At 37.8% G+C, this 16366-nt stretch overlaps 1 protein-coding gene and 1 pseudogene across 1 annotated transcript; one reads left to right on the top strand and one right to left on the bottom strand.

Annotated features, from left to right (window-relative positions):
- Nucleotides 1-3752: 3752 nt before the first annotated feature.
- Nucleotides 3753-13366, top strand: LOC120126461 (annotated as a pseudogene).
- A 2349-nt stretch (nucleotides 13367-15715) lies between these two features.
- LOC120126534 (auxin-responsive protein SAUR50-like) lies at nucleotides 15716-16039 on the bottom strand. The gene has a single exon (XM_039144688.1). It carries the CDS (start codon nucleotides 16037-16039, stop codon nucleotides 15716-15718), a length of 324 nt encoding a protein of 107 aa, XP_039000619.1.
- Nucleotides 16040-16366: the final 327 nt, after the last annotated feature.

The following is a 16366-nucleotide window of genomic DNA, read 5'->3' as shown; positions in this document are numbered from 1 at the left end:
CCACCGAGCCATGCTCGGACCGGTCTAGAGGGGGAATTTCGGTGAGTCACCGAGCTATGTGGTGACTCACCCCATAGCCGTGACATGTGGGGAGCAGCTGACCTTCTGGAGGCTTCTGGCGAGGGTGTCGTTGGTGGTGGCGACAGCGGCGCCGCGTGGTCCTAGGGTATCTAACCCTAGGGCGTCTTGTTGTAAAACTTTGGACCGTGGATCTTGCCAGATCCAACGGTGGAGATCGTCTGGCGGCTGGGGATGAGATGGAAAACCCTAGTTGGGTTTAGGGTTATTATTTGGGCTTTGTAAATGGGTTTGTAATAATTATTTTAATAATAATATACTAATAATAATATAATAATAATAATAATAATAAATTTAATAATATAATAAATTAAATGAAAAAAAAAAATGATGTCTACCCTATCTCTCCTTTTTTTTACAACGAGTAAGAGAGTTATAACGTACGTCGCAAATCTTAATACACTATTAAGACAACACATTTAAAACACTTCACTGGTTAAATTATTCTTATTAAGAAAATTATTAAAAGATAAATTATATGTTTTATATCTAAATTATATTTTGTTTAGTATCTAAAATATAATTTTTAAAAAAAAATTATTAACGACAATGCCTATGAGAAATGATGTGTTTTTTCTTATTTTTAATTACTATATCATCTTTTTCTTTATTCGTCAATAATTTTATTCAATAATTAGGTGGCTACATGTATCACCACCTACGAGCAAAAAGATAAAATCCATTTTTGCCTCTAGAATGAATTGAACTTGGGTCCCTTACACAAGCAACATTTAATGTAAGTGGGTAGGAGTGTTTATCAAGCGAGTCGATTGCGAGTTAGGTAGTGCTCGACTCGTGCTCGTTAAAAAAATTTGTTGCTCGACTCGACTTGTTGCTTATTAAACTCTTTAAAATTTTGCTCGGCTCATGCTCGTTAAAAAAATTTGTTGCTCGACTCATGCTCGTTAAGCTCGTTACTAAACTCGATGCTTATCTCATTGCTCGTTAAACTCTCCAAAATTTTTATCTTATTTTTTAACTATAGGTAAATCTACTAATACTATATAAAACTTAATATAAGCGTAAATTTATAAATTTAACAAAAAAATTATCAAAAGAGTGTATGAAACAAATTCAAATTCTAAACTCCAAAATAAAAATCCACAAATACATTAAAATAATAATTACAGTTTAATTTTTAGGTGTAGCAAAATAATAATTAATAATTTAGTATTTTTATTAGAAAATTAATAGATTAATCATTTATCATCTATTAGTAAATTAGTAAATTTTTAATGAAATATTTTTTTTAAGATAATGAGTAAAAAGTTATAAACAATTAACAAGTTGCTCGTTAATTATCGATTGAGTTGAACTTTGCTCAACTCAACTCGTTAAGATCTTGAGTTGAGCTTGAATTCAAATCGAGTAAACACAAATCAAACTTTATTAAATTTTGACTGAGTCAAGTTTGAAATACTCACTAGCTGCTTAACTTATTAAAATCCCTTATAAGTGTGGTCGAAGATCAGTAACATTAAATGATGAAAACAAAAGAGAGGGTGGACTGGTGATGCATGGCAACGTAACTAGAGAGGACGAATACAATATCGCAAGTTAGATAATAAGGTTTATATTTAATAATTTATATTCAAAACATAAATCATAAAATTTTAAAGGAATAAAATTAAATCATCAATAAAAAACAATTAAATTATGTGAAAAAATTAAAAAAATTTACTCGCCTATGATCAACCTCTGGTCCATTCCTAGCCCGAGCACGCAGCAGACAAGACTTGGAATAGGAAAAAACCCTAATTATTAGCTGTAATGAGTAAAGTCGTAACACTTACAAAACACCAATATCTCGTATTCCCCCAATGTCGCTCACCTGTTGCTTTACCACAAGACTCCATCATATTTACATTCCAAATATTTAACATAATTATTTATTTCTTATTTTCCCACAAACATAATTATCACAATGCAAGCTCCTAATAAAAGTATATACCAATAGAACCATTCACAACCATAATCAAAACAATATATAATCGGAACAAAACTCCCTCCGGGGGATAAATTAGAAATTAACAATTTTTGTTAACAATCTAACTGAGGAAAACGTCCAAGTGACTAAAATGTTATAAATCGAAAATACGTAACCGAAACCAATTTTTTTAGACGGGTGACCAAAACAAAACAGGTCAAAAATAAACGGGAACATCCATATAGTTTACCCTTTGTTTTTACTTGAGAAGGTGATAGAATCTAGCTTAAATGGAAAGAATTTACCTTTGCTGACCGTTTATTGATCTATATAACCAACAGTTGTCATACATATATATAGAAAAAAGTGATTGATGTGGGAACATTAGCATTCTTAGCCTACCCAACTCCACCACCACCGCCACTTTCGCCGCTCTCCTCCTCCGCCATCGCCACCACTTCTTTCACCTCTCAACTCAATATCAAGCAACCACACACACACAAAAGGATCTTAATCTTTATCTCAACGACCCTCTTTTCTGTTAGAAATAAAACACTCACACAAACAACTTTTATTTAAACTCAAACAAATATTACAAGAGCACTTTCACTCAAAAACAAGAACTACAACTCACTCTTATAAGACTTTGTTTTTTCACTCACTTAGAAGCTCTTAATTTTTCTTGATGCTTAAAACTAAAATGGGAAGGGGTATTTATACTACTCAAGAACAATCCTACACCACACAAATAAACTAATTTAAACCATTACAAAATCAACAAATATCTAACTCTCACCTAACTAAATTGATGTAAGCAATGACATCATTACTTAAATGATGTAAGCAATGACATCTTTAATTAAATGACGTAAGTAATGACATCAATTTAGTTTGGGTTTGGGTTTAGGCTCCTATAATGGATCAAGTTTATGATCCAACATTTTCTTCATACTAAACTCACTCTACAAGACTACATTTCTCAAAGGTAAGTCCAGTGTATCAAATAATGCCAATTCTAAAAAATATAATCATTTGCTTTATAAGTTGATGGATTGCTTTAGTTGTTGTTTAGCTATAAACGGATGGTACCGAGAGCACAGTTGCACTACAGTGAGTGAAAATGGAAACTTTTTTTTTCCATCTCTGCATTTAGTTTGGTTTCTTTTAATTGCAATAGAGGTGTTCAGTTTCACGAAGAGTCAAACGTTTCCTTTGAGATTTTTGTTATTTTTTTTTGTTGGTGAGGTTTCATGTGCTGGGATTCTTTTAGATCTATTAGATTTCAACTGAAGTCATTGATGAAACTTGGTTTGCTTGAGATTTCAATATCATCTGATTCAATTCCATGTATTTGTATTTCGTTTTCTAAATTGACGGTTTGTCTTTTTCCATCACGTTGTTTTTTTCAGTCCCAAATCTACCAAACTTCTGTTTGTTCTTCTTCATTCTGGTTGTACAATCTGCTTTGTAGATTTTCAATCTTGCAGTTTTTTTTTCTATACTGGTAGCTGAGAAAATGTGGGGTGAAAGAGAAGAAAACTGTGATTTTCTGACAGTTGTGTAATAGTTTGATTTGGTCAAAGTAAATTCTAGTAAAAAAAATTGAACTTTGTTTTAGAATTATTGGTGAGAGGTGAACTGAAAATAAAAATAGTTTGGTGAATTGGTGCCAGAAACATTATTCCATCATGCAATGTTAAACAATTAATGGTCTTCTTGACGTAGGCTATAAAGGGCTTTTCAAGCAATGGACCGTCGATGGCCATGGAAGAAAAAAATCATCCGATGAAGCTGCTGCTAAGGCCGCCGCTGAAGCAGATGTCGCCGCCGCTACTTTGGCTTCAGCTGCAGCTCAAACCGATCAGGTGAATTTTATACTTTACTAAATGTGCAGCAAGTATACTTGTTTAGGCCGTCTTTTTTCTTGAATTCTAATTCGTAGTATGTCAAGGAAAGGGTGGAGTTGGCAGATACGGGGAATGAGAATGTTACACAGAGGGAGTTGGCAACCAAGAAACGACCACCAAGGACAATTGAATATTGCGCAGAAGCTTGAGAGAAAAAAGGACGCCCCAAGCCTTAACGATTTTGTCCGGTTCTAAAGATTAAAATTTAAATAAGAGAATGTGAAACGTTAAAAGGATATATAATCCTGAATATTTTAAAACTTCTTAATCTACTGCCTATTCTCCTTTTCTATTTCTATATTTTCTTTTCTGGTTACTGGTACATGACATTTTGGTGCTTTCGTTGAGCTTGAACAATATGGCGAGTAACACGTACGCTATCAAAGCTTTGCAGGAAGCGAGTGCTCGTCACGACCAACTTTTGGTTTCTCTCCAATCTCAAACGGAGGATCAGAAGAAATGGAATGCGACCACACAACAAACCCTCTAGGATTTGGTTCGCCAGTTAACAGTGCTTTCTACACAATTGGGAGCTCCGGCAACCACTTCTTGCGATGATGAGGGTTCAAGAGAAATCATGGTTCCCAGAGGCAAGGCAAAAATGAAAGTGGAATCCGATGATGTATTTCTTTCTCACCCAAACCAGTTCAGGTGGAGTTACCTATATTCAATGGTAAGGACCCAGAGGAGTGTCTTGCATCGGCAAATGATTTCTTCGAGTTTTATGGCACTGAGGACCACCATCGCGTAACCATGGTATCTTTCAGAATGGAAGGCATAGCAAAAAATGGTTTCGTTGGATGCAAAGACAACGACAACTGGCAGGTTGGCAACATTTGGTTGGAGCGATTCGACGACGGTTCATGGTGATGGAAATCGAATCACCAGAAGGGTAACTTTCTAAGCTTTTCCAAACAACGACGGTGGATGAATATCAAACCCGATTTGAAGACATTGCCTTGCGTACAAATAACCTTTCTGATGAATTTCTGACACAATGTTTTGTGTCTGGGCTCCGTTCAGATATTAAGCATGAGGTTGGGTTATCGATCCACTTCTATGAGTGAAGTAATTGCACTGGCCCGATTTCATGAAGCCAAAATTCTTGAGACACGAAATCATTGGGTCGCGTACCTGGTCCAAAATTACCGCCCTTACTACCGACACCCACCTTATTTCCGTCTGGGTCTAAAGCACATCTTGGTCGATTACCTCAATCAGACAATCACACGACTCTCATAATCTTATGCAACCTCGCAGAATTTCGACGGCTAAAGCTCAAGCTCGACGAGAAAGGGTGTGTTATTATTGTGATGCTAAATTTGTTCCGGGTCACAAATGCAAGGATCCTCAGTTATTTTTGCTGGATGATGAACTTGAGGATGAACACCAAGAAACGGTAACAGGTACACGAGCGAATGAGGGCGATGAATTAGACGACTCCGACGATGTTGTACGTGAACAATCTTTGGTTTCCTTTAACGCTCTTGCAGGTTGTTTCACTCCTATACTATACGTGTGACGGGGAAGATTAGAGGTCGGTCGGTTCGGATTTTGATTGATGGTGGCAGTACACACAACTTTGTCCAGTCCCGTGTTGCAAAGCATTTGGGTTTGAAGGTGACAGCAACACCAAACTTCAGGGTCCTTGTGGAAAATGGTGAAAATGACAAAACGAAGGTTGTGTGCGCGATCTTAAATTGCGAGTTCAAGATACTGAATTGATTACTGATTTTATGTGTTACCGTTAGAAGGTACTGAAATGGTGTTAGGAGTTGCTTGGATGGCTACTCTCGGACCGATAACTATGGATTTTTCTACACTTCGGTTTCAATTCCACCAAGGGAACAAGGAACATTATTGGCAAGAGGAAACAGAGTTGGTTCCCCAACCTATCCAATTACAATCCTTACGTCGTTTGAAGGATACTAAAGGCGTGGTTGCCTATTATTGTTTGCAAATGGATATGAAAACTAACGATGGAAAGCAAAGTTGAACCAAAGGACATGACAAAACTATTGGCTGAATTTGATATGGTTTTTGTGGCTCCTCACGGTCTATCCCTATTCGAGAAAATGACCATGTTATACATTTCAACCTATGAGCAAACCAGTGAATGTGCGACCCTACTGGTATCCTATTTTGTAAAGATGAAGTCGAACGACAAGTCCGAGACATGCTTGAGCACCAGTTGATTCGAAAGAGCAATAGCCCATTTTCTTCTCCAGTGTTGTTGGTAAAGAAGAAAGATGGTACGTGGCGGTTCTGTGTTGACTACCGTGCTTTAAATGCAATCACCATTAAAGATAAATTTCCAATTCCCACTACCGATGAACTCTTTGATGAGTTGGGTGATTCACAATTCTTTTCAAAGCTGGATTTACTTGCCGGCTATCATCAAATTAGAGTTTAAGCAGAAGATGTTCCGAAAACAGCTTTTCGGACTCATGAAGGACATTATGAGTTTCTCGTCATGCCGTTTGGTTTAACCAACGCGCCATCCACTTTTCAGGCAACAATGACCGATCTCTTTCGACCATTTCTACGTAAATTTGTTTTAATTTTTTTGGATGACATTCTTGTGTACAGTCGAAATTGGCAGGAACACTTGGACCATGTTCGACAGGTGCTACAAAGGTTGCAAGAAAATGGTTTTGTCGCAAAGCGTAGTAAGTGTACATTCGGACAAACTACTGTTGAATATTTGGGGCATATAGTTTCAAGAAGGATTGGCAGTGGATCCCGCTAAGGTTGAGGCAATACGAGCTTGGCCGGTACCTACCACGGTCAAGGAAGTGCGGGCATTTCTCGGAATTGCATCTTACTATCGCAAATTTATTAAGGGATTTGCTACTATAGCAGCCCCCATCTCAGATTTGCTTCGTAAAGGCCAATCATTTGAATGGACTGAAGCGACTCAAAGCGCTATGGACCATTTAAAATCACGCCTTTGTTCTGCTCCAATACATGGGCTACCGGATTGACAAAGAATTCCAGGTCGAAACTGATGTTTCAGGGACAGGTATAGGAGCGATTATAATTCAGGAGGGTAAATCGTTAGCCTATTTTAGTCAAAAGCTTAGTCCACGGATGCAAAGTGCTTCTACTTACAATCGAGAAATGTTCGCCATTACTCAAGCAGTGGGAAGTGGCGTCAATATTTGGTGGGTCGTAAATTTATCATTATCACAGATCAGCGCTCACTGCGTGAATTAAATCAACAAACTATTCAAACCCCGGAACAACAACGATGGTTATCAAAATTGATTAGGTATGATTTCGAGATCCATTATCGATCTGGAAAACTCAACAATGTTGTTGATGCGCTATCCAGAGAATCGACAGTTACTCTCATGGCTTTTTCTCGACCATTGTTAGTATTTTTGATGATATTCGGGCAGCAAGTAGAACGGATGTTGAGATTCAACATATTCGCGCAAGTATTCAGCAGGGACAAACTAATTTTGATGGGTATGAAGAGCAAGATGGATTACTGTTAAGGCGAGGGAAAATTGTGGTACCTCAAGAAGCTGCACTAAAATCACTATTGTTATGAGAATTTCATAGCTCGTTGATGGGAGGACATGCTGGTATTACATGCACTTTTCAACGATTAGCTGCGAATTTTTATTGGAAAGGTATGCGAAAAGATGTTCGACAATTTGTCATTGAATGCGAGGTTTGCCAACGAATGAAAAGTGTTAGCTTGGCCCGGCAGGACTTCTTCAACCACTTCCGATTCCTGATAAGGTATTTGAAGACATATCGTTAGATTTTATTGGAGGCTTACCGAAATCTAATGGGAAAGAGATATTGGTTGTGGTCGATCGTCTCACAAAGTACGATCATTTTTTTTGCACTTCCGAAGCATTTTGACAGTAATATATAGCCAAGATTATGGTCCAAGGGATTTTAAAACTTCATGGGATACCAAGAACTATTGTCAGTGATAGAGATCAGATTTTTGTTAGTGAACTGTGGACTGAGATAGCCAACTACAAGGGACTGAATTAGTTTCAGTTCAGCCTACCATCCACAGACTGATGGGCAAACTGAAGCTTTGAATCGATGTCTCGAGATGTATCTTCGTTGTATGGCAGCAGATGATCCGAGCAAGTGGGAACAATACTTAGCATGGGCAGAATATTGGTATAATACATCATATCAGACATCAGCAGGAATGACTCCTTTCGAGCTTTGTATGGGCGTGATCCACCCACCATTGTCAACTACTTAGAGGGTAGTTCTTGCAATGCTCAAGTAGATCATGATTTGCAGGAACGTGACGCATTGTTGCGAGTATTAAAAGCAATTTAGTGCAAGCGCAGGTCCGTATGAAAAAACCAGGCCGACAAACATCGACGCGAAGTAGAACTCGAGGAGGGTAGTTGGGTTTTTGTGCTTTTACAACCTTACCGACAACTATCACTACGTCTAAGGAGACATCAAAAGCTTGGACCACGTTTCTTTGGCCCTTATCGCATTCTGCAACGTATAGGTCCAGTGGCTTATAAGCTAGAATTACCAGATTCCACACGAATCCATCCAGTTTTTCATGTGTCTCAACTCAAGCCATGCAAGGGTCATCCTCTTCAACAAATTACTCCTTTGCCGTTGATGATGGATGAGTTTCTCCCATCTACACCTGCTGCGAACCTTGAGGACAAGGTCCTTCTTTCAGGAGGGGGTAATGTCAAGGAAAGGGGGGAGTTAGCAATACGGGGAATGAGAATGTTACCACAGAGGGAGTTGGCAACGTCCAAGGGATTTTAAAACTTCATGGGATACCAAGAACTATGTCAGTGATAGAGATCAGATTTTTGTTAGTGAACTGTGGACTGAGATAGCCAAACTACAAGGGACTGAATTATGTTTCAGTTCAGCCTACCATCCACAGATGATGGGCAACTGAAGCTTTGAATCGATGTCTCGAGATGTATCTTCGTTGTATGGCAGCAGATGATCCGCAAGTGGGAACAATACTTAGCATGGCAGAATATTGGTATATACATCATATCAGACATCAGCAGGAATGACTCCTTTTCGAGCTTTGTAGGCGTGATCCACCACCATTGTCAACTACTTAGAGGTAGTTCTTGCAATGCTCAAGTAGATCATGATTTGCAGGAACGTGACGCATTGTTGCGAGTATTAAAAAGCAATTTAGTGCAGCGCAGGTCCGTATGAAAAACCAGGCCGAAAACATCGACGCGAAGTAGAACTCGAGGAGGGTAGTGGGTTTTTGTGCTTTACAACCTTACCGACAACTATCACTACGTCTAAGGAGACATCAAAAGCTTGAACCACTTTTCTTTGGCCCTTATCGCATTCTGCAACGTATAGGTCCAGTGGCTTATAAGCTAGAATTACCAGATTCCACACGAATCCATCTAGTTTTTCATGTGTCTCAACTCAAGCCATGCAAGGGTCATCCTCTTCAACAAATTACTCCTTTGCCGTTGATGGATGAGTTTCTCCCATCTACACCTGCTGCGAACCTTGAGGACAAGGTCCTTCTTTCAGGAGGGGGTAATGTCAAGGAAAGGGTGGAGTTAGCAGATACGGGGAATGAGAATTTACCACAGAGGGAGTTGGCAACCAAGAAACGACCACCAAGGACAACCGAATATTGCGCAGAAGCTTGAGAGAAAAAGGACGCCCCCAAGCCTTAACCGATTTTGTCCGGTTCTAAGGATTAAAATTATAAATAAGAGAACATGTGAAACGTTAAAAGGATATATAATCCTGAATATTTTAAAAACTTCTTAATCTACTGCCTATTCTCCTTTTCTATTTCTATATTTTCTTTTCTGGTTACTGGTACATGACATAGTACATTATATCCGCTTGAGCAGAGATTTCGATCTGCTTATCATCTAAATTGTTGAGCTGTTACTGATTTTGTTGTGAGTAGGATACCTACAAAAAGCCGAAGTATGTTCAAATTTCTGTGGAATCGTATTCACACCTCACTGATTTGGATAATCAAGTGAAAATATACGAGGAACAAGTTCAGACATTGGAGGATGAGATTAGGACTTGAACGAGAAGCTCTCTGCGGCGAATGCAGAGATTACTACCAAGGAAGACCTGGTGAAACAGCACACTAAAGTTGCAGAAGAAGCGGTCTCGGGTTAGTCTATGCTCAAATTTCAAAGCCTAATGTATTGTTTAACTTTGTCCGAATTTTTCTCAACCTGTGCTTTTGGTTTTGCTGTAGGTTGGGAAAAGGCTGAAGCAGAAGCCTTGGCATTGAAAAATCACCCTCGAATTTGTTACCCTTTGAAACTCACGCAGAAGATAGGGCTTCGCATTTGGATGGTGCTCTTAAGGAGTGCATGCGACAAATCCGAAATCTGAAGGAAGAAACACGAACAGAAGTTGCAAGATGTCATAAATAGCAAAAATAAGCAGTGTGAAAAGATAAGCTCGAGCTTGAAGCTAAGATAATTTAGAACAAGAGCCCTTAAGTCTGAAGCTGACCATGCGCAGTTTCTAGGTCTTTGCACGATCGTTCTAACATGCTGGTTAAGATTACCCGAAGAAAAATCACTAGCTGAGACCCAGAGTGAGCTTTTGAAGGGAAACATTGAATCGTGCGAAAGGGAAATAAGTTCACTGAAGTATGAGCTTCATGTAGCTTCCAATGAGCTAGAAATTCGTAACGAAGAAAGGAATATGAGCATGAGAACTGCAGAAGCAGCTAACAAGCAGCATATGGAGGGTGTAAAAAAGATAACAAAGCTAGAATCAGAGTGCCAAAAGATTGCGTGGTCTTGTGCGGAAAAGGTTGCCCGGCCCTGCTGCACTTGCCCAAATGAAGCTAGAGGTTGAGAGCTTAGGACGGGATTATGGAGGTACTCGAATAAAGAGGTCTTCCGCCAGGCCTTCTAGTCCACACGTGCCCGCTGTGACTGACTTCTCCTTGACAATGCCCAGAAATTCCAGAAAGAGAATGAGTTCCTCACGGAACGATTATTAGCAATGGAAGAAGAAACGAAGACGCTCAAAGAAGCTTTGTCAAAGCGTCATGGTGAACCTGGCTTCTAGGAATCTCTGTGCTCAGACATCTAGCAAGCTTCAAACTTTAGAAGCACAACTCACCATCAGCAACCAACAAAGCAGCCCCTCAAAAGCTATTCAGATTCCTGAAGTTTACTCGACTCGAAATGCTAGCAGTTCTCCAAGTGGGACTTCTGTATCTGAAGATGGATATGATGATAAAAAAAGTTGTTCCGACTCGTGGGCAACAGGTGCGATCTCTGAGCTCTCTCAATTAAGGAAGGGAACGAGCATTGAAAAGTCGAATAAAACTGAAAATGGAAAGCACCTGGATCTTATGGATGATTTTCTTGAGATGGAGAAGTTGGCGTGCTCTCCGAATGATTCTACTGCAAATGGTTCAATCAACATTTCAGGTTTGTACCGATGATAATCGGAAACTGTTAATGGTGATGCTTTGGGAGATTTCTTGTAAGGAAACTCCAGTCTGAAAAGCAGCTTGATCTATCACCATCAGCAAACGGGTATACGGACATGGATTTGTCAAAAGTAATCCTGAATCTAATGCAGACAAATTGCTTTTTATGAAGCTTCGATCGAAGCTCTCTATGGTTTGAATTAATGTCTAAGGATGCTGATGTGCAGAAATTCTTAGGGACATCAAACGAGCCGTCCAGGATGCACATGACACCCTGAGCCAGCACTCAGTCATTGCTGTTCTGAGGAAGTGGTGCATGAGTCTGGTGGCACATGCATTGGGCGGGGTCATCCGGAAAATGGTTTGCTTAACTGAAGAGAAGGAAATTGCTATGCCCCAGGTGATAAGGTGACTTTAGAAACTTTGCAAACCATAAATCGAGAACTAGATCAATATCTCAGATTCATGACTTTGTGATGTCCCTGGTTAAAGAAGCAAGGGCCTTCGTGACTATTCTGATGGAAACAGCTTAAGCCACAAAATCGATGAGTTGTCCATCACCTACAATAAGGTCTTATGCAGCAAATGAGTTTGGATGATTTCATTTTCAATCTTTCTACTGTTTTAGCCAAAGCCAGTGAACTAAGATTCAATGTGCTCGGCTACAGGAGTAGTGATGAGGAAATCAATAGTTCTTATTGCATTGATAAGGTTATTTTACCAGAGAATAAGGTAAATCAAAACAATTCATCCGAAGGAAGATATCAAATGGTTGTGTCACATTTCAAATCTGACTTCCAATCCTGATGTTCCTGGTGAAGGAAACATGGTCTCGGAATATGAATCAAAACGAACGTACAACATCTTTGGATCAGTTCAAGGAATGAAGTTGGAGAAAGAAAACATGGCAATGGATCTTTCTCGATGTACCGAAATCTAGAGATGACCAAGTCCCAATTACACGAAACAGAGCTTCTAGCAGAAGCAAAATCTCAACTGGCTTCTGCGAAAAATCTACAGCTTCGCCAAGACACAGCTCAGTGCATGGCGGATTCGTATAGGTCACTCGAAACGCACGCAGCAGAGTTAGAGACCAAGGTGAACCATCTCAGTGAAAAAATCGAAAATCTGGAAAACGAGCTTCAGAATGAAAAGAGAAGTCACCATGATGCTTTCGCCCGATGTAAGGAACTAGAAGAACAGTTGCAAAGGTAAGCATTGCACTCTTGTAAATTTAAAGTTAACTACCAAATCTTTGTTGTTTGATTCTGTATGCGGTGTATTTACGTACAACATTGTTCCCGTCACTTTCAGGAATGAGAAATGTTCTGTTTGTTCAGCAGCCGATAATGACTCAAGAACAAGCAGGTGAGACTATATTTCATCTTGTCATGTTTACAACTATGAAATCTAATATTAATGTTAACGAATTCCGACTAGTGCATTTTGGTGTCAGAAATGGTCATGATTGATCGTTTTTGTTGACGGCAGGAAAAGAATTAGCTGCTGCGGCCGAGAAGCTCGCGGAATGTCAGAAACCATATTCCTTGGCAAGCAATTGAAAGCTCCCCGCCCTCAGACCAATAAGATGGGATCACCCTACAATGAGAGGAGCCAGAAGGGTGAAGATGAACCCTCTACTAGAGGCTTGAGCTTGCAAGACTCGGACCAGGCGGAGATAGGACACTGCTGCATCAGCAATGGAATCCGAACTGGCGCGGAATCCCCCTTGGAGTCATTTAACACACCGTGCAGCCCTTCCGATACCGAAGCTAACCACCCTTCGAATCACCGTCGGTTCGAAACACAGGTTACATGTCAAGCACTTCATCTCCAACTTCTTCCACAACTACGCCGGAGAAACAGTCGAGAGGCTTTAGCAGATTCTTTTCCTCTAAAGGAAAGAATGGTGTTAAGCCAGCATTTCATGGACATAAAAATACCTACATATTGTTTTACCGGTTTTCTTCCACTCGTGTTGCACATGTACATATTGGTTTATTCCTTTATCTAATAAGATATTTGAGTAATTGAAATTATAATTTAATAAGGACATAAACTATAATTTAATATTTGTTATAGATATTTGAGTAACAGTAAGACAATACTTTTCAACAATGCTTCTTAGTTTAGGTATAATATAATATATTAGGCAACTTGAGGGACAGTGCTATGGCTGAATCTGAAATAAATTAATAAGAAATAACCCAGATTTTGTTGAAACCCTCAAACATGCAAGCCCTACATAACATCCCACCTCCCACATACGTGCTTTTCCTTGTCCTAATAATACCTAAATTAAATGTTTCTGACCTGAAATTTCAAATATTTTTAGAAAGACCCTTTTTCACCTCTCCTTAGATTTCTTTTTCTTAGTTTTTTTTTTTAATTTCTAAGGTTAAATTTGGTACCATTTATGCAATTGATTTTATTTAGTTATATATCTCTAATTTAGATTATCGAGTTAATTCTATCATATTTATAGATACTTACAATTATATAGATATGTTCGTACTTATATTGTAATAAAATCAATTATCAACGCGTTGTCATTGTTACGTTCTTTTTATGTTAGTATTAATTAAGTTTATCTTTATTGTCTACAGTAGTGTTTCTTTATATCTTGTATTATTCAAATTATTAAATGGTTTTTAACTCTCTGCGTGTTAGTCCTATTTCTATTATTAATAATTAATTTATGTTCTTTAATGGTTTGAAGTGAAACAACTTTTAATATGATTAGTTCATATTAATTTTTGCATATTCTTTTTTAAATTATAATTTTAATATATTTGCTTATTATTGAACAAAACACTTAATTATTAAGAAGAGATAAGTCTGGCTTAATTAAACACAATCGACTTGTTGATCAAGATTTACGAGTACTTCAATGCATGTAGTATATATTCAAAAACATATATATTGTGACATTGTAACTACTTGATTTGATATAAGAACATGGAGTTTTTATAATTACGATGTTTATATATACATTATTGTCTTGATTGATATCTATTAAGTAATATGAGTATTTTAATAGTCTAAGGATTATTACAAAATAGTATTTACTATTTATTTAAAAGAAAACCAATCATTGACAACATACACACACCGACATACACAAGTGTTTGAACTCAAAACTTTTAAGTAGAACAACATACTTGATAAATTCGGGATGAATACAAGGGGTAATATTTGTTCAAAAACTCTCAATCGATTGACCATAAACGCTCATACCTTTGTCGGTGAGAATAACAAATCCTTTAATCACTGAGGTCATTTGGTTTGTGCGAGTAATTCCAGTCTTAAATGCACTTTAACTTATTTAGTCCTACTTTTAATAAATTAAAGTGAATTTAATCCTCCAATCGAATGATGTCACTTGTACCACGTGTCACCATTTGGTTGGAGGATCAAGTTTATTTTAATTTAATATATTTTATTCTTATCTTAAATTCAAAATATTTTAACATAAAACATATTAAAAGTATGATTAAACTAAAATAAAGTTAGCCCTCTAATCGAATAGTGACACGTGACATCATTAGATTAGAGGATTAAATCTATTTTAATTTATTAAAAGTATGACTAAATTGAGAGAATATATAAATAACAATGACCGAATGTGTGATTATACCAAAATACCACGTCACCTAATCTGTTAACAGTTAACGATAGTTAATCCGTGATGATTGCATCTTAATTAAATAAAAAACGAAAGTGATCATATCTTAATTAAGCTTTTTGAAACCAGTGAGAAAAAATAAACAAAATACAAACATAAATAATCAATCATATAATTAACCCTTTATAATTTTATTAGGTCAAATAGTTAACACCCTAATTATGGCTATCTTTCTCCCCTCCCCCCTCCCAAAAAAAACCCTTGTAAAAATTTATGACATCAATAATAAGCGTGGACAAGTCAAAATTGTAACTAAAATATATCATAATATTTTATTTAATTAATTTTGTCTAATATAATATTAGATCTTTCAAATAATGTTATCTTCGAAATTTCATATTATAAATAAAATAAATTGAATCAAGAGAATTATCAGTTTGATGAAAGATTTAATTTAAATTAATTGATAAATAAAGTGAATATTAATGATTAAATACAAAAAATAAATCTCAATTTTGAATATATTACAGAGACTAAAACCAGAATTTGATATATCAACTCTCTCACAGAATACCTCAGCGAGGAAAAAAATTTCCAGTTCTTTTCTTCTTCTCAGATTTACAAATCTAAGAAACCCACAAAAAACCAAACAATCTGCATGGGTTTTTGGTGTGTCAGATTCAGTTTAAACAAGTCAATAAAAAGAGAAAATATAATGAGAGAAGCAGCTTCATCTGCATGAAACACCAGTATTTAAATCATCTGAGCATGGATGTCAGAGACCGGAAAACAGCTTCTTCACAAGGAATGATGAGGCCCATGTCGTGACCGAACCCGAACTCCTCCTCAGCTTGATGGAGCAAGCTCTGGAACTCGGGTCGGGTCAAGAAAGAGATGGGTACGATGTATCTGCTCCTGTTTTGGCCGACGTAGACGACGAAGTGACCTTTGGGGACGTCCAAAGGGAGTCCTTGTTGTTCATCGCCGTAGCCTTGCTTCTTTCCTAAGCTGGAACATCGTTTCAGGATTTGCTTTATCAAAGCTGTTTGTGTCAGTCTGTTGGATTTCCTGCTGATAGCCATTGTTGGACTTGGAGCTATGAACAAAACGTTGCAAAAGGAGAGGTGGTGGGTTTGAAAGAGGGTGAATGAGGGGTATATATGGTGAGAGAGGTAATTAAGGTAATTGTCCCCCCCCCCCCCCAAAGAGGAGAGAAAACAAAATCATGTGGGGGTATTTTTTATTTTTCTTAGGGGGTTTCTGAAAATGAGGTCACAAGACATCCCTCAAGGCAACCCCATTGGGGTACATCCCTCAAGGCAACCCCATTGGGGGTTTAAACCCCCAATGTTGCTCTCCGAGAGGGCATCATGGTCCCTCTCATTTTATTTCTCTCTTACCTTCTTCAT

The sequence above is a fragment of the Hibiscus syriacus genome, unplaced genomic scaffold (assembly GCF_006381635.1).
Source record: "Hibiscus syriacus cultivar Baekdansim isolate YM2019G1 unplaced genomic scaffold, ASM638163v2 tig00110458_pilon, whole genome shotgun sequence".
NCBI classification, from domain to species: Eukaryota; Viridiplantae; Streptophyta; class Magnoliopsida; order Malvales; family Malvaceae; genus Hibiscus; species Hibiscus syriacus.
Note: the sequence above shows the minus strand (reverse complement) of the source record. Positions and strands in the feature narration are given on the sequence as shown.